Here is a 19,690-nt window from a genome sequence, read left to right as displayed (position 1 = left end):
TTTAATTAAAAGTATGACTGACATTTCATTCAAAAAAGAATATAACTCCTGCTAAGCTGTCATATAATTAGAATGGTCTATTAACAACTTAATATATCCAAAGCTGGTGTGTAAGTTAAGTCTCTGCCATTTTGATAATAAATCTGGAAAATGTGTGCCATAGGTTGGCATCTTAGATATACGTAGGCCTTGTGGTATAACTTTGAAGTGTAGACATGCTTCAAGATGTCTTCTCTGCCACTGGTTTCTCCTTAATTTTATCAAGCCATCCTCTGTTTCTCAATGTGCTTTCAAAAACTCTTGTGTATCATATTCAGTTTGCATTTCTTTCTCAAGCCCACTCTCAAGATCAAAAAATAATAGTGGGTTAACTTCTATTCGTATGAAGTTTAAAAAATGATCTCCATCTCATGTAGCATTCGCCACACTTGTATTAAAATCCAGTTTGATATCCAGGCCTTCCACCATGCTCCTCAACAGTAGGAAGCAAATAAATAAGCACAATAACAAAACCTTCACTGCTGAGAACAAAGTCACCACACTCTGTACAAATCCCAAATTTAAATAAAATGTGGTGGCGACAGACACGGCAGCCAGTTAAAATAAAAACTGTATTTATTCAAGTGCAAAAATAGTAAGCACTGTTATGCTTTTATGTACTGTTTTAGCGTATAATTTGGGTAAAAGAGTTGATATGGGAAGCAAGCAGGATTTTTGTTCTGAGAAACGGACAGGAGATATATTGAGAAGAAGATGTTTTTTATGTTTAAATAGCCATATCTGACAATGTTTAGAAATTATGTCTACTATAATGTTTTTTCTATAGCCTTTTATTATTGCAATGTAATGTTTTACTCAGTGTGTTTGTTTTAGATAGCAATAAACACAAGTTTATTGTTTGACGTTAGTAACTGATAACCATGGCTGCAGTTGCCTTAATCGAATGATTGATTATGTATATATTGGTAGTGAATTTAAAGTTTTTTGGGAGTCTGATGAAGCATGGTGGTTCCATGTGAAAGCGCTTACTATTTTTGCACTTGAAGTATAGTGGTTTAGACATACAGTTAAAAGTATAACAGGTAACATGATTGTTGTTCATACAGTATGTTTAGTAAAGATAATCATGAAGATGTAATAAAGATAAGAGAAGAAAGGAAAAACTAAAAATACTAGCCAGTTCATCAAAGGAAGAGCATATAGACAAGTTCATATGAGGTTCATTGACATTTTAAGGGAAAGCTTTTCAACTTAGTCTAGGAGAAAGTTAGTTGTGGGTATAGATGGGACAGTGGGGTGTAGGCAGCAGTGACTTGGTAAGTAACATGTGATAATAAATACATTGCATCTGTGGGAGTTTTAAAGAGGTTGGATAGTGGATAGGGGAAAGGTGTTAGAATATGTCAGCCAGGCGCTAGGCAGTTGCATGTCCAGGAATTGTTCAGGTGGGTAATAAGATGTTTTTTGAAGAAGATTTTGTTAGGTTGTACCCTGATTTGTAGTGGTAGGGAGTTCTAAGTCTTGGCAATGTTGCTAGAATACAGGGAGTCACCAGAGCTGTAATGGCTTTTGGAGATTACGATTAGTGCCTTGTTAGTGGATCTACATTCTCGGTTATTGGAGTAGAGGGTGATCAGGTCTTGTAAGGCTGGAGTTTTGTCAGGTTGATACAGGATTTGGTGAGCTAGAAGAAGTTGGTTTAGAGCTAAGGTCTTAGGGAGTTCCAGCCAGGAAAGTTGTTTTAGGGCTTGACAGTGGTGGGTGCAGTAGCAGGAGATTGTGGTGAATTTTGCTATTTTGTTGTAGCATACTGATAGCTTGTTTAAATTGTTCTTGTTTAGATTAATTAGAACAGGAGAAGCATACAATAAGGTAGAGAGAAGATGGGTACGAGCTAGAGTAACTTTACTGTTGCTGGTTCGAAGTGTTTACATCTGTAAAGAGAAAATAGTTTTTTGTTGACTTTGGTTATTATATGAGCTATGTGTTTATCAAATTTCATATTGTTGTCAATAGTGACCCCTAGTAATTTGGTTTGTGTGATGGGGAGATGGGAGTATTATCTAAAGCAGAACTAGAGAATGGGGGAGTAGGTACTGCTGCTTTAGAAGGATGGAAAAGCATAAGTTGGGTCTTTTTAGAATTTAGTATTAGCTGGGAGTTTGTTAGCCAGGTTTTGATGAACGTAAAGGCTTCTTGGGTCTTGATGTGAAGTTGTTGGAGGGTGGAGGCAGATCAGATTAAGGTGGAGTCATCAACATATTGAACCCGGTTTGCTAGAGGGGTGGCTTTGTGAAGATTATTTGTAAATATAGTGAAAAGTAGAGGTCCTAGGATTGATCCTTGAGGTACTCCTAGTTTTACAGGAAGTAGGGGGGGAAGTGAGTTTTTCCACTGAACAGCTTGTTGGCATTGGGAGATATAGCTTTGAAACCGTAATAGAGTGGGGGTAGTTAGTTTTAATTCTGAGAGTGATGCTAGAAGTTTTGTATGGGAGACTGTATGAAATGCCTTTGATAAGTCAAGGAAAACTGCAGACACTAGTTGGCCGTTGTTGTGTTGCATATTTACTAGGTTACTAAAATGGACGAGTGCAGTGATAGTGCTATGGTTGGGGTGGAATCCATGCTGAGTTTCAGCAAGACAATTGTTGGAGAGGAGATGTGTTCGGATCTAGGTGTGGATACATTTTTTTCCAGTATTTTAGCCAGTGGGGAAAGTATAGCTATAGGGCGGTAGTTTGTTAGGTCAGTGGAGGTGCCCCCTTTGTATATTGGTATAAAGTAGGAGATTTTCCAGAGAAGTGGCACCTTTTGTTCTGATATTGATCTATTAATGATTATAGAGATTGGGTAGGAAATGGCTTTAGTGGCTATTTTTAGGAATTTGGCAGGTAGTTTGTCTACCGCTAGGGTGGTGGGTTTAAGTTTGGTTAGATGTCTATAGATGGTGTAAGTTGGTACAGGTTGAAGGGTGAAGGAATTGGCATTATGTGATGGGTCATATAGTATAGTGGGGGTTGAGGAGGGTGGGTCTGTTGAAACTTTGGTATAGAGTTTGTAAAGAACTCATTGAATTGAGTGGCTGTGTTTATAGAGGTGGTGTCTGTGCTTGGATGAGGAGTTGGTGATTTACCTGATTGGAGAACACTGTTTATAGTGGCCCAGAACTTTTGTGAGTTGGTATTGTGCTTAGTTTGAATTTCACTATAGTATTTTTTTGTCTAGTCTGATTTGTTTTTTTTACATTGTTTCTCAGTGCTAAGAATGTTTGGCTATTAGGAGTAGTTTTGGTTTTGCGCCAGGTGTCCCATGCTTTGTCCCTATGTTTCATAAGTTGCCTAGTGCTCTTGGTAAGCCATGAGGCATAGATGGTTTTAGTGCGGATGTCTTAGTGGGCCAAGTTGGTTGAGAAGGCCCAAGAAGATAAGTGTTGAAATACTCAACTGCTTCATCTAAAGGAAGTGTTAAAAGAGGGGACCAGTTAGTGTTTAAGGGCTGTATTAAGGTTGTCAGCCCTGAAGTTTTTAGTGTATCTGATGTGTTTAAGAAAGCTAGTTCATAGTTTGGTCTCTAATGAAGAAGTTCATAGTATTGATTCTTTTTTTAAAACACAACTTAATAAACAAATAAAAAATATATAAAATATAAAATATATAATAAACTTAAACAATTTCAAGTATCAGGGACTTTTAGAATGATTTAAAAGCAAAATCAACTAATAAGGCAACAGATATCTAAACAGTTAACTGAAGCGCAAAACAAAAAATAAATATCTTGTATGCAAAGGATGGAGGAGGATTAACTTAGGAACCTGTCAGAGTGTGGTGAGGATACCAAGCAGATGCGAACTCTAGGAAAATGAGCAGGAGAAAATTTGTAGTAAAGGAGGTTTACTCGAGCAATACTGGTTTGCTGGGTGAACACTTAGTATTATGTATAGCTGGAAAAAAGTGGATGGTAATGAACTTAATAGGTTATACAACAGACAATAAGACAACAGCAATGAAAGAGGGGAGGAAGGGACTTTGGAAGTCAAGACTACCATAAAAGGCAGAAGACAGAGGCACAGCCTTTTAAAACAAACAAGAGAAGGGTCGGAAGGTTAGGGAAAAATTTCAAACTGGAGCTCTGGTTAGAATTTCAGAAACTTTTAGCTTGTGGGGGGGGACTTAACGAACATTTGCTTGTATTTATTTGAACTCTGTGGAAATTCTGACAGTTCAATATAATTTTGTCTTCATTAATGTTTCATGGATGCTGGATGGACCCCATGTTTTATTTGAGTCCTAGCAACTATCATTGATCCCTTGCAAACTTTCCTTTGACTGCTTCCCTGTACATGAGTTCCTGACTGAGATGGATGGGAAAAGAACAATTACATAAAATAGCAGGCATACAGGTGGACCTCTTTCAGAATTCTGCTTCTGTACCATTTCCTTATTTAACTTGCAACTGTTTGATTTGCTGACTTCAGCAAAATTAGCTCTTCTTCCTAACCATTTTGTGACACGTCTTATATTTTCATAGGTACTTGCTAGGCATGTAGTCCATGAAAGAGTTGAGGTACCTAACCTATTTTCCACTGTCTGAAAGCACTGTCTGCTTAAGTGAGTTGCTCAAGGTCTCACACACAAGGTCTCACACACTGGGTAAACAGCCTGCGGGAATCAAATCCTGTGTAAAGCAGCTCATTAGCAGTGTATAGCCTTAATCCTCTGCTCTAACTCCCAGACAGATTCTCTCTCTTTCTCTTTCTTCCCTCCCTATCTTTCATTCTCTCTCTCCCTTTTTCTGTTTTCCTCACTTTTGCTTGTTTTCTTTCTGTGGCCTAGTTTTGCATACATGCATTTATTAAAGATCTCTAGAGTATATAAAACTGCTTATTCATTTGGTCTGTATTCAACACTAGCAGTACATGAGCAGGTGGCAATGACTTTGCTGAAAAAATAAATTAATTTTGTCAGCTGTATGTAGGAACTGCTGACTGTGATCTCCCTCAAAAAAATAAACTAAATTATGGTGCAGTTATAGTTAATTACTGTTGACTCAATGGCAAATTTGCTGAATTTGTACTTTATTTACTGTACCTTGTCATGAATAGCCAGCATCCTCTCTGATATTGTTGAATTTTTTTTTAATATAAGTAGTAGTGAGTAAAACAGTAACACTATAATCATATTTTTATGTTTCAGGTTCTCGTTGACAGATGGAAAGAGTGGGGATTGTGTTTACATAGAAGATGGCAAGCTTTTTTCTGGTTTATGTATCACCAAAAGGAAATGGATCTGCATGAAAAATTCTACGCAGAGTTGACAAAATGAAATCTTAACACTTATGCCTAACTTATGCTTTGGAGCTAGAAGCACTTAAGAAGGCCAAAGCCTATAGTCAGGCTTACATTTGAAGTAAAGGGCCGTATTTAATATGCAAATACCTGTTGACTTTCAACTATTTGATTCTAAGATTTAATTTTCTAGAATTCTATGTTTTTTTCTGCAAGTGTAATATCCCTTTTCCACATCTCTCAAGAAGCTTCCTGGCCTTAATTTGCTGTGCATCTATACCCTACATATGCCATCACTTAAAGGGCATTGTCATCTTGCTTTACATTTCTACCAAGGAAGATTAACGGTTAAAGAAATGCTATTAACTTGAGTTACCAACTATGGCTGCCCTTAATACTCTTGTGCTCTTTATACATCACAAGCAACTAATTAACTTGCAGAACTACATTACTTGCCTGGTTTCCTTTTAGTTATTTTGTTTTCTCTCCAAATGCTACTAATAGGTTCATAGGTAGGTACTAGACTATTGGCCCCAGGGCCTACATAAGCCTAGCCAAAAATGTACCGTCTTTCGCCACCCAAGAAAATTATTTCATTTAATTTGTTTAAAAAGTACAATGTACCACTTGTTTTTCATAGATACTATTTATTTATTTTATTTTACATTTGTTGACCGGGCTAGTCTGGCTGGATACATGTCCATTTTCAGCAGAGGCCCGAGGAGAAAAGCTCCACTAAATACTAAGTACATTACATAAACAAATCATTACTTTAAAAAATATCAAAAATTGGAGTTATATCAACCTAATGACTGAAGATCATTTCAAAAGAGAGACAAGTTTCCAATATGTAGTTTGTTGCAAGATAACAAATTGTACATAAAATGAATATACTTAAATCTATACAGTGAAAGGAAGAGAAATGAGAAAGGAAGAGATGAAAAGAGTGAAGAAGAACTAGCGTATGAGGAAAAGGTTAGTCAGGTGTACTGCAGGAACAAAGCCAATGATTTTGGTAGTACAGTTTAATTTTCTGTTTGAATTGTGGCAGGGATGTGGTCAGAGTTATGTCACTAGGTAAAAGATTCCAAGTTCTACCTATTGTGTTAGTGAAAAGAGAACCACCTGCTGTGTTGTTTGCCCTTATTGCTTTTGTCATGAGTTTATTAGAGGAGCAAAGTGAGTTAAGGTTGTTGTAAGGGATTAGAAGTTGAGAGAGTATTGGGGTGTTGTCAGGAAGGTGTAATATGTTGTGAGCTATAGTGAGTTGAGGAATTAAAAGGTAGTTTTGAAATTCGAGCCAACCAAGTTGTTTTAGGTTTATACAATGGTGGGTTCGGAAGGGGTTGCTGGTGGCGAAGCGAGCTATGTTGTGATAGCAAGTTATAAGTTTGTTAAGATTGATTTTCTTAAGGTTTGTATAAATGGGGGAAGCATAAAGGAGAGTTGATAAGAGGTGAGATTGAGCAATTTTTGTTCTAGTTGCTGGGGTTAGAAAAGGTTTGATACGATATAGGGATCCAAGTTTTCTGTTAACAATCTTGATGGTGTTATTAATGTGCTGTTCGAAGGAGAGATTATAGTCAATGGTTATTCCTAGCAGTTTTGTAGTTGGGTCAGGTGAGATGATAGTGCCATTATTTGAGGAGATGGTAAAGTTTAAAGGGGGGGACCTAGAGGTGGGGGAGAAGAGGAGGAGTTTAGTTTTATTGGCATTAAGTAGGAGAAACCGTCTGGAAAACCAGGTTTCTACTGTGTTAAAGGTATTTTGGGTCAGTGAGCTCAGTTCAGTAGAGGGAGGTGCTGAGCAGATAAGGGTAGAATCATCTGCGTATTGTATGCAGGTTGCTTGTGGGATTGCAGTTTGAAGATCGTTAATAAAGAGGGAGAACAGAAGTGGACCAAGAATGGAGCCCTGGGGAACTCCGATGGAAATGGGCAAGAGGGATGAGATATGGTTATCCCATATTACTGCTTGTTGTCTGTTGTTAAGATAAGATCTAAACCAATTAATGGCTAGCTTATCACAGGAGAGAGATTCAAGAATGTTAATTAAGAGAGAGTGGTTGACCATGTCGAATGCTTTAGAGAGATCAATTAAAAGAGCAGAAGAGAGAGTATTGTTGTTTCGATTTTTGTTGATGGTATGTACAAAGGATAGAAGGGCGGTGGTGGTACTATGGTGGGGTCTGAAACCATGTTGGCAGTTTGCTATTATGCTGTGAAGTGAGAGATAGTGTACAAGTTGCTGATGAATACATTTTTCCATGATTTTTGCTAGGGGTGAGAGAAGGGCAATTGGTCTATAGTTGGAAAGGTCAAGGGAGTTACCACCTTTATGTAGTGGGATAATGTAGGAGACTTTCCAGATATCAGGGATGGTTCCTTCTAGGATAGTTCTGTTGATAAGTAAGGATATAGGATATGCAATTTCTATGGCAGCTTTCTGAAGGAAAAGAGAAGGGAGCTTGTCAGCGGAAGGGGTACAGGGTTTTAGTTTATGAATGAGTTTGTAGATGAAAGAAGTAGATACAGGTTTTAGAGAGAAGTTGTAGGTGGAGGTAGTTATGTTAGATGGAATATTAGAGTTGTTAGAGTTCATTTGTTTGGCTAGGGATTGAATAGTTTCAGAGAAAAAAGAGTTGAAAGCATTAGCAGTTTGGAGAGGGGTATCTGGGTCAGCATTTTGAGGGGAAGGAGTTTTAGCAATTCCTGGGGAGAGAAGTCTATTTACTGATGACCAGAACTGTTTAGAGTTGTTAATATAAGTTTCCTGAAGTTTACAGTAGTAGTTTTTCTTGTCAGAGATTATTGATTTTTTAGCTAGATTTCTAAGCTGGCGGAAATTGACTAAATCAGGGTCCTGTCTACTGCATCTCCATTTTGTCCATACTTTGTTTCTTGCATGAATGAGTTTTTTGGTATTATTGGTCAGCCAAGGGGCAGATTTGGTCTTTACTCTAATGGAGCGTTCTGGAGCATGTATATCAAGTATGGAGAGGAATGTATTATTAAAGAATAATACTGCCTCCTCCAGGGGAAGTGTTTTTAAGCAATTCCATTTGCATGCTCTCAGTTCAGCTTTAAAAAGGTCTACGTTAAAATGCTTGGTAGATCGAATTAGCCTAGTATTTGGGAGGTTAATATATTGAGATTTTTGTCTAGTAATGTAGGTTAGGCAGTGGTCGCTGATGTCGTCTGGCATAGTACCTACTTTATACTGTTTGTTAACTGTATTTGTGAGTATCCAGTCTAATATACTCTCTTTCTTACTTGATTTGTTGATTCTAGTGGTTGAGGTGATGGTTTGGGAGAAACCATGTAGATTAATATGAGAGGAGGGATTTTTAGCATTAATTGTATTCCAGTCTATGTTGACGTCACCTAGAATTATGGTTTCTTGGGGGTAGGTGGTAGATACCCAGTTTAGAAAGTCTTCTAGTATTGGAATGTTATTACCTGGGGGAATATATAAACAAATGATGAAAATGGATTTCTTGGCATTTAGTTGGAGTTTAATGATGATGGCTTCTGTTTTGCTATTTTGGTTAGGGCATACTGGTAGAGTAGAGATGTTAAGTTGATTTTTGAAAAGTATTGCTACTCCACCACCTTTACGTTTTAGGCGGTCATGTCTTACTATGTTATAACCTGGAGGTATAATCTCAGAATTTTTTGTGCCTGGGTTAAGCCATGTTTCAGAGAGGCAAAGAATGTCAAAAGAGTGGGTATCTAAGAGGGCATGGACGAAGGGTATTTTGTTATTTATGCTTTGGATGTTAAGGTGTCCTATGAGGAAGTTATTGTTGTGGTGAGGTGAGCATTGTTGGGGAGGTGTTGAGATAGGGCCAGGATTGGGGTGGATGTCTCCATCTTTTAGGGTAGGATTAACTAGCTTAGTTAAGTAGTTGCTCTTTTGAATTGTTAGGGTTTTTGTTTTTTTGTTAGATTGTGTGGGGTAGGTGAGGTGATGTTGCCTGTGGAATTTAGAGAGATGATAGTTCGGGGTGTAATTAACATTAGAGTAAGGTGTAAAAGTGAGTTGAGTAGAAGTGTGTTTTTGTGAGGAGATGAAATTATTGCTGAGTGAGAATTCAAAGAAGGTGAGAAGGTATGTAGAGAGAAGGGTGGTCGAGATTAAGACTAAGAGTAAAGGTATAGTTACGTAAGGAGACATAATTTAGTAATCACTTTTAGTAAAGTGAGGAGTAAGGAGGTAGCTACTGTAGAGAGAGAATGAGTATAAGCAAGAGGGGTTAATAAATTTAATTAAAAAAGTAGGTAATTAAGAAAGGATTCTAAAGGGAATGAAGAAGGAAAGCTGGAGAGGAAAGAGGAAGTGTACAGAGAGAAGTATAAGCAATGAAGAAAGGTAATAGAAGAATTATGGTATTAGGGCATAGGGAGAGGAGGGGGGAGTGGAAGGGGTGTGTTATGGCAAGGTAACAATTTGGAGGGAAGGAGAGTAATTGGATAGGAGGGATAGGGGTGTGGTTTGAGAGCTATAAAGGTAGGACCCCTGGGGGTGGGTGGGAATTGGGGGTAGGGAGGGGAGCGGAGTGAGCCCGCAGGGCGAACGGAGCGGGGATAGACCAAGAAGTAAAGAAAAAGTATCAGTGAAAAAGTATCAGTGAAACCTAGGTAGGTCAGGGTAGGAGAAAGGTAGTCTAAGGAGGAGAGGATAGGGAGGGAAAGTCAAAAGAAAGAAGGGTGAGATATGAAAAGGTAGGCAGAGATAAATACTACTACAGAGAGTATAAGTGGAGATGTGGTGATATGTAGTGGGCAAAAAAAGCAGCAGTGCAGCAAACAAGCACTAGGGCCCTGCTTTGGAAGTTGAGCTAGAGTAAAGGGAGAGGGAGCACAGGCTGAAAAGCAATCCAGAGAGAGTGGGAGGAGGGAAGTAAAGGAGTAAGGGGGGGTTGCTGCTGTTGGCTAGCTTAGCTGGGGCAGAACTAAACAATTTAGCAGGGTTTATCTGGTTATAAGTTTGACGTCTTGATATAGGTAGACATACTTTCTTGCAGTCCAGAGTTAGTAGGTTGCAGCAGATGGCAAAGTCCAGAGCCTTTTACGGGTAGTAGGCTGAGAGCACCCTAGTAGAATATATGTAGTGATTTAACCCAGGTACAAACATACAAGGTAAAATCAGAGGATAGCTAGTATAAGAAGAAAAGTTGGGAGAAAAAGATAATGTTAGAGAGAAACCTGATAATAATACAATGTTCCTAAATACAGTGCAGTTAAGACAGTTTATACAAACATAAAACATTGCTTAACATATTATATTTACTTTCAGGCAAGGCTAAGCAATTGCATTAAGGAGAAATTGAGCGGTTACACATTGGATTTACTTAAAATAAAGTAACCTTAAGGGCAACTACAAGCTATGTAGTAAACACTGATACAGTAATTATTACAGAAATAAGTGCAAGCATATCAGCAACATAAGCAAGGTTGAGTGAAGGAGACTCCACGCGGGTCCAAACAAAGTAAAAAACAGGCAATGGAGAATGCCCTTTGCAAGATTACAGCCAAAGGACTAATAGTAATCAAACAAATTCTTAACAGATGCGAGAGTGGGAACCAGACTAGATAAGGAGTCACAGTCGCTACACAGTACTAAACAACGCTAATCCAGCAAATACTAAAGACCAGACAACAGTCTATAGGGTAACTGAAAGAGGACTGATAATTCACCTTAAATCAAAGTAGACGCGCAGTCGCTAAACTGCACTACTATGGTTAATCACTATGGAGTCCTGTATCAGTCGCTACACAGTAAAAAAACAGCACTAACAACAAAAATACTCAAACCAGTGGTAAAACACTAAGGCGTCATGTATCAGTCGCTATACAATAAAAAACAGCACTAACGACAAAAATACTCAAAACCAGACAAAAGTTATGAGGGAAACTGAATAAAAGAGATATATTCATAGAAATCTTGGCAGACGCATAGTCGCTGAACTGCACTACTATGGTTAAAATACAGCAAACTAGGAAATAAAACAACGCTAGTATTAAAGAAGACTAGCCCTAAAAAATAATATGAGTAAGCTTTATTTAAAGAAAAAAGCATTCACACTAGCAGCAAACCATGCTGTCGCTATGGTAAAACACTATGGAGCCATGTATCAGACGCTACACAAAAAAACAGCACTAGCAACCAAATACCCAAAACCAGTCTAAAGTTATGAGGGAAACTGAGTAAAAGGGATATATTCACAGAACTCTTGGCAGACGCACAGTCGCTGAACTGAGCAATGGTTAAAATACAGCAAACTAGGATAATAAAACAACGCTAGTATTAAGAAGACTAGCTCTACAAGATAACATGAGTAAGCTTTATTTCAAGAAAAAAGCACTCACAGTTGCAGCAAAACACGCTGTCGCTAAGAAAGGTGCCCAGTACTGAGGCTAGGAACGTACTATGCAGCCTTGTTGACTCCGACACAGTACAAACCATCGAATAAACAAAACAAAGCCGAGAATAGTACAAAACACGTAAAGTTGCACCTCTAAGAAAGGGAAATATACAAGGCAGTCGCTACAAGCAGGATACAAGGCAAATACAAGCCTTTGTACATACTATCCTTGCACTGTTTTTAAATTTGGCTAGGCTCCCTTGCCCTGCTTTTGTTTCTCCGCTGAAACAACTTATTTATTTAGAGTTCTTAGGTCTTTTTAATATCCTGATTATGAATGCGTAGTATTTATGTAGGTTTACAGTCAAAGAAGGTGCTACCACATAGCTAAAATGGGGTAACTTCCTCCTTTGGATGAGAGGTTAAACTGAAGTCCCATCAGCCTGAGTTGGTAGCTTAGGTGGATATAAAACATCCTAAGACAGTTATCGAAAAGAGCAGGGGAAGCTCCCCAATTCCAAGACTAAATTTCCCTTAATAAATATGAATACCATCTTGGGTCTTCTGTGAAAATAGGCTAAAGACCTAATTGGAATAACCAGTCAACAAAGTCTAAATAAAATCCTGTTGACTCGAGTGCTTTGTTTGAAGCTTTGAAGATGATCACTTACTCATCCACTTTGTGGTATCTTGTACCTGTAAGGATATATTTCTATCCTCTTCCAGACTAGATGTCACAGAGCAGACACTGTTTTAAAATTAAATTACATGATTAACTATCCCTAACTGACAAATGTAAAATGTATTTTGGATGTGACTTAAATTGATTTTAACTACATTTCAGGTAATGTAGTTTAACTCTGTTCCAGTATTATGTTATCATTGCTCATCCATTCTTGTGTATGATGTCATATCATGTTTTATTATAATTGTATGCTATTTTGATATTATGAAACATATTTATTTGCTTAGTTGTGTATAATATGAATTGCTGTCATGCACAGCATAATATTATGTAACTCTGTGGCTTCTGTTGTCCCTTTGCATTCCAGTCTGTTTAGATATAATTATAGTGTATTATTCAAAAGTATATTTTCTCAAGTGGAATTTAATGCTATGCAATTATTAACTCTATTTTGCAGTGGCGTTTTATCCCCCAAAAATGGATTGCTGCTGTAATGATGCAGTTATCACTAATTCTAATGGAGTCTGTTTTTTAGCGGTTTGCACGTTTGCAGTCACTGTAAATGTCACAATGTGTACCACATTAATCAGCATCCATTTTTTTATTAGTTGCAAAATAAGTAAGAAGCAACATAAGTTTTTCAGTAATAAACCTGGTTCAACAATAAACATATAGTGGGGGTCAGTGTAGTTAATTTTTACAAATCATTGTGTATTAATCAGCTGAAACTGTGTGTTTTTATTTATTTTTTATTTGTTTAAGTGGGTAAGCCGATTGGATACAAGAGTCTCTTTTTAGGAACAACCCAGAAGCACTGTGCTGTTTCCCAGAGTAGATAAGTGGAGGCTGAGAGAATCAAACCTTGGAGTACAGATCTGGTTAACAGCTCATAGCCTTAATCCTCTACACTAACTGCAAGAGCATGGCAGTTGTTTGAGTATCTTAAACATTGCCTAAGTATTTACTTGTACTCCTGTAATTCATCAGTGTTGTCCTCAACATTTCCTGCCTTCTGAATACTGTTTCTAAAGATACTGGGTTAGCTGAAGAAGGAAAAGAAAAGAGGGATAGGATCTAACAGGAGGGCCGGTGAAAGTAACCCAGTAGCATGAAGGCATAAGTAACCCAGTAGCATGAAGGCAGAGTACTCAGAGAATAGTACTTGGCTGAAATGGGCTTTATGTGAAAGAGATCAGTGCATGTGGGGTTTACCTTTTCCCAGACATGAAGACAAATATGCTTTTTCGCTAAACCATCTTCAGTCATTTGTCATGGTTCTCGGCTGGAGTGGGTAGGGACCAAACATATTCTACTTCTTGGTTGATTGTATTATTAAAGTATTCTTTAGCAATTAAACCTATTAAACCACATCTTAAAATCAGGGTCATCTTAACCCATGTGCAATGAATACCATTGATTCGTATCTGAAATGAGCTGAACCCATTTGCCATGTCTGTCACTTATTATCTAAAGTCACAGTCAGTTTTAGTCATCTATTCATTTGTACTGCTGCATTGCTGTCATAGTACACATCACTATTCCATGTCGTATATTTGCTTTTTTGCTGTTTTTCATCTTTTGGAAGTTGGATGATAAATAGTTCCTGCATTGACATTAACTCATGTATGACCAGCAGTTTACATTATCCAAAAATTTAAGCTGTTGCTGTGGAAGATATAGTTATAATGTGATATTCCAAAGTATATTTTACCAAGTGAGGTTTAATACTGTATGGTTAGAAAAGGTATAGGCCCAGAAACCTACTATTTACTCTGTTGACTTCCACATGTCTTTTTTTTACCTTACAGTCCAGATAGAACCAGTACAACCAATTAATGACATATTTAACAAACATTCATACGGTATCATGTAGGCTCAAAGTCTGCTTATTTAGAAAGGACATGCCAGACTGACTTATTGAATAATATGCAGAAATATGGATAGGATCCTGTAGGCCCAAGCAGATCATCACTGAAGAGGGCTTCCTGTGTTTTGTTGCTTGCCAATAAGGAACAATGTGCTCGAGAAACATACAGTGCAAGGTCAATGCCACATCAGCAGAATAAGTAGGACAAAGTTGCATTAGCAGAACAGTCTGAGACATCCTAACACTGGATGCAGAAATCTTTATGGATGTCAGACAGATGGCCACTGTCACTTGCTAGCACATAACTTCAACACTTAAACTCTGCTTACAAGAGTAGTGGCAGCTACTTGCACATATAAGCAAGGTACTTGTGCTGCCTGGGCTCCCATACTTTTTCCCTGCTAATGCCCCTCATCTACCATTTGCTTGACATTGGTTAGCTCACTGGGGCCATTTTCTGAGCCTTGATTCTGATCGTCAGCTTTAAAAAAAATTCAACTTCACAGACTGGTTGATCAAGTTTTAATTGCTCAAGGACAAGACTAAAGGGTAAATAATTAGTGTATGCTTGATCTCTGTGCTCCACTATGTGCTTCCATGGAGAGACTCTCCTTTCCCAACTGTTCTGCAACTGTGAAGTAAATATACTAACTTCAGATCCATGGAAAGGGTGCAGAGGGCTTGACTTCTCGCAAAAAAAAAAAAATGCTTACTTAGAGATTTACAGATTTGATTTAGGGAAAGTGTGTTCTCATTCTGTTTTGATTGCATTATTTTCTAAACTTACTGTGCTTTTATCTTTCATTGGGAAAGCAACAGAATTGCTGTAGTTATGCAGCTGTTCATTATTGTATAATGTTCATGAATTTTATGGCTAATAAAGTACACATTCCACTCTAAATTTCATGAACTAATAATCTGCATTGCTTTGCTTTATTGCATGCCTCTTAGCTATAATGCATTTGTGCAAAATCAGGTGACATTGCAATGGAAGAAATAATTGCTGAAAAAAGGTGTATCTTTTTATCAGTTAAACATTATGCATCTTCACATGAGATGACGCAAAAGACAAAAAATGATGTTCTTTTCATAAATTTATGGTTCAGATATTTCTGTTTCTTTTACTTATGCACACCTGAAAGTCCCCTCATTTAATAGTATTTTCTAAGTGTCAGTATGTTCACTGTGGCACTCCATTGCCACACTAAAAACAGATATCCTGGTTTGTACTGAGAAGCTGAGATAAAGCTTATGGTTGTCTAATAAGACATTTTGGTAGTCATGGAATGATAACTTGTACATTATGTGTAATGTCTACTTTATTATAGAACATCAGGGAGCACCACTGTGTAACTTCAGATAATGTAAGGAACCACTCTTCTTCTAAACTGTCTAACGTTAAACCTCCTTAATGAAAACTACTGCCCCTCACTTAAAAAAAATAAATCTCCAGCTAAGAAACCTGCTGTCTGCAAAACCAAAAGGGTATCAAAATACTAAGCAACTCATATGTCATTACACCTTAAATATACCAAAAAAAACAAAGACCCCCACCAAAAAAAAAATAAAACTAATTAAGGAAAAAACACCTCAAAGAAGGGATACAAATGTACCTGTTTTAATGATTCAAGGTAAAACAACTTCTCCGTGCAATACATTAAGGAATTCTTCATAATGTAATTTACCTCATGCATAATTTGTAACACAAGCTGAGCTGATATGACCTGTTTATAATATTCTAAATACTGCTTATAATCATCATTAAAGTCAGAATAATGATTAGAAAAATGATATTAGGCATAATGAGTTTTTTTGTCCTTAAGAATATACTGCTTTATTTGATAGTTTGCATCATTTATTAGAGTATGACCATATGTTTATCATTCCTATTTTTTTCTGTTTGTGTAATTCAGAGATTGAATTTCAATTGTGTTGTACATCAAGTGGAGCTGCAATGTTAGTTTTTGCTTTATGAAGTTTTAGTTTTTGTCAAATAGTAACAAAACTCATCTAATCGTTTTTTTAATTACACGTCATATAGCTGTATGTTGATATATTTGTCTTGTGGCCCAGATATTGACAAAACAAATTCACAGATCAGCTCACTTATTTTGTTAACAAATATTAAATACATTTAAATAATAAGGAGAACCGTTTGTATACTTGGGCCCACCTTCATACACACACACACACACACACACACACACACACACACACACACACACACACACACACTCATCAGTTGTTAGTTTCATCCCTTATTTGTCTTCATACCTCTCAACCTCTCAATGCAAGAAGTTTGGACAGCACGAAAAATAATGAAGGAATAAAGGCCTAAAATCAAGGACAGATTTTAAATATTGGTTTATAAACTTAAAGTTGCTAGATTAACAGGTTTTACATTAGCGTGCATTCTCTGTAGGATATGGAACCTGAAACTCAAATGTCTGTCATTGTTTAATGACTTCAATCCTACATACTTTGTCTGAAAAACACAAATTTTATGAGGGATAGACTGAAAATATGAGGCAAAAATCTGGACATTCTTTGAAGTTCAGTCCAGTTGTGAGATATGTTTGGCTTTACTTGATTCTTGCTTCCACTTCTGGTTGTTTTAACTTAGTTCATAGCCTTCCAGTGGGTGTATATGCACAAAAAAAAAGAAAAATATATAAATTGAGCATCCACCCTGTGTACTTGTCATACTGCATTTAACGATCCGTTAAACTTCCTGCAGCAGATCCAGCAGTTCTCTGGTCATTTAAGTTTCATGCTGCAAAGGCACCATAGGGAGGATCAGTCTCACCAAAATAGTCCACTGGATTCTGCTATGTATATCAAGAGGCCATTTTATTTAAAAATCTATTGCAATTTCAGAAGTATACTCATTAAGTCTTAAAAGTCTTGTGAGGTATTCTTTTCCTTTCCACCAAAAGAAAGTGCTTCCATCACTGTTTCAAAAACAGTCTTAACTAAGAAAGTATCAATACCGACATAGATAGGTTCATAGATGTGTAGTAGGTTGACGATCAATAGGGCCTTTTTAAGCCTAGCCATTCATTTTACATGTCTGACAAGTTCTGGTTCCCTTGATAAGTATAAGCAGGGGCTTAGGGGCTTGGGAAATGAAGCATTTACAAACTGCCTGTGTCCATTATCCAGGTTCCAAACCAGGGATGAATTTCCTGTTCCCCATCCAGTTGTCCTAGTTACACTGGAATTGGGTTAGGGAAGAACTGTGCTTCGCATGGATGGGGGAGCCTGTTCCAGAGAAAGGATAGTTTCTCAAATACATACCTGTCTCCCCAGCAGCTCCTATTTATATCAAAACCAAGGTTTAAGTCTTGGTCTTTAGGCAAGTCTGGTGCTGTTTGTTTTGTGGATATGCAGGAGGTCCATTAGGGTGGGGTCTGACAATGTCTTGTATGTCAGACATAGATCTCCTCTCAACAGCCTGCAGGAGACGGAATACAGTGGTAGGGATTTAAGGCAGTCTGCATAGGATATTGTTTCTTACATCCTGTATTTTTTTAGTGAGGAACCTTTGTGGATGTTCGAGTCATTGGATGCGCCTGACTAGGTACCTGCCAAAGGGGGCACTGTACTAAATGATAGGTCTGATGAATGCTGAATACAGTGGAACAGTGACCTTCTTGGATTTAGATGCCATACCTTTGCATATACATTATACAGCATAGAATGACTTCCTCACTACTATAGACACATGATGGTCAACAGCTCAATTACTGCCTACTTGTGTACCTGAGTCCCTGACTACTGGGTCGACTCTTATGGGTGCGTTCTTAGTTTGATAGTTAACAGGGATGGGATGACTTGCAGAAGGATAAAGTTATGCATTTCTTGGGACTTAGTTTTAGTCCATGGCTATGACACAAGTTATTTGTCTGTCTCAGCCCTTCTGGAGAACAATGGTACAGAATAGATATAGGTACTAGATAAAGCAGGACAGCATGAATTTTTGTTAAGGATGGGTCACCCGAATGCACATATTGGGACAGACAGACCAGGATATGAGGACTGCCTGGGTGGGGAAACAAGAATAAAGAAGGAGAGGCCATTCTAGATGTCTGTTTGGCAAATGGCTTAATGGTGGCCAACATATGATTCAGCAGGTCTATGTTCGGCTACCAAATTTTTAAAAAACGTGAACTGCAAATTACTGAATAGAAAACAGCGAACTGCAAACGTAGCTAACAAGTACAGCTTTGAAAAAAACATCATCGAATGACCATAGTTGGCCAACATTGCACACACAACCAACAGAGGTGAGAGGCTGTGCCCCTCACACCCCCAACTATATATACCAATTCTGAGATTGCACTACAATGAGGAATAGGACAATTATAAAAGATTTCCCTTTACTTACCCTATGCATCCTGTTAACTTCTTGTTTGTTGGCTGACTATGGCCATTTAATGAAGTTTTTGTCTGAAGTCGGTGTTCGCTACATTTGCAGTTTGCTGTTTTCCATTCGATAATTCACGGTTCACGTTTTTTTTTAAATTTGGTAGTTGAATATAGACCCAATAAAGCAAGAGAAACAGTCATGAGATCACATACAAGAGTGGTCAACATGCAACACAGGTAGATTTACTTCTAGTAAGGAAAGGACACTGAGGTAAAATCAGCAATTGCACAGTCATCCCCAGTGAAACAGTCGACCCACAGCATAAACCACTGGTTGCCATAATCATTTGCAAACAGTGATCAGAGAAGACTGTAAGGTTGACAGAGACTAGGCTGAAGACCTGGAAGTTGCTTGGAGAGAAAGCACAAGAGTTCAAAGAATTAAGCAGGACTCTAGTACCTCAGGAAGAAGAGGAAGTAGGTGGAGTTGAAGAAGAATGGCAGTACCACAAAACAGCATGTGTGTGTGGACTTTAGCAAAGATATGCAGCCAAGCCAGGCATGGAATCAAGGTATATAAAGAAAGCTAATGGTGGAGTGCAGAAGGAAAGGAAGTCATCAGAAGAAAAAAAGAGTGCAGAAAAAGTGGGAGATAGAAAAGAAGGATGAGGCTAAGATGAAATACTGGTTGACTAACGAAGAGGCTAAGAAGGGAGGTGCAGTAGCAAAGAATAAAGCATCAGCTTCGGAAAGTAACTCGACAGATGGCACGAGGAAACTCTTATTGGGCTGCAAAGCAAAGACAGAAAGATAAAGAAGACAGACACCTTTCATAATGGATACCAGCAGCAACCTGCTCAACAGTCCAAAGGACATCAAAGGCAGATGGAAGGAGTACTTCTGGCAAATTCTGAATGAAGGAAATCCCACAAAAGCTGTACTACTCCGACACATGATGGTGAGTTGAAGCATACCTCTCAACTGTCCAGATTTTCACAGAATGTTCAACTTTTTGTCTCATATTTTGGTGCATTCCTCATAAAATTTGTGGTTTTCTGGAAAACATTTAGGAGTAAAATTCCAAAATAATGACATAGATTTGAGTTTCAGACTTCA

General features: G+C 37.8%; 1 protein-coding gene across 2 annotated transcripts in view; it reads left to right on the top strand.

Moving 5' to 3' along the window:
- The window catches only part of LOC122808815 (C-type lectin domain family 2 member B-like), a 1,263,928-nt gene extending 1,256,795 nt beyond the window's left edge, over positions 1–7,133 (top strand). For both annotated transcript variants that reach the window (XM_044079877.1, XM_044079876.1), the window contains exon 6: positions 5,195–7,133. In XM_044079877.1, the coding sequence (XP_043935812.1) occupies positions 5,195–5,315 (121 nt within the window). In that variant the 3' untranslated portion in view covers positions 5,316–7,133. The remainder of the gene's footprint in view (positions 1–5,194) is intronic.
- Positions 7,134–19,690: the final 12,557 nt, after the last annotated feature.

This window comes from Protopterus annectens, chromosome 8.part0 (genome assembly GCF_019279795.1).
Source record: "Protopterus annectens isolate FY-2018-M chromosome 8.part0, PAN1.0, whole genome shotgun sequence".
NCBI lineage: Eukaryota > Metazoa > Chordata > Ceratodontiformes > Protopteridae > Protopterus > Protopterus annectens.
This window is presented reverse-complemented; position numbering and strand designations above follow the sequence as displayed.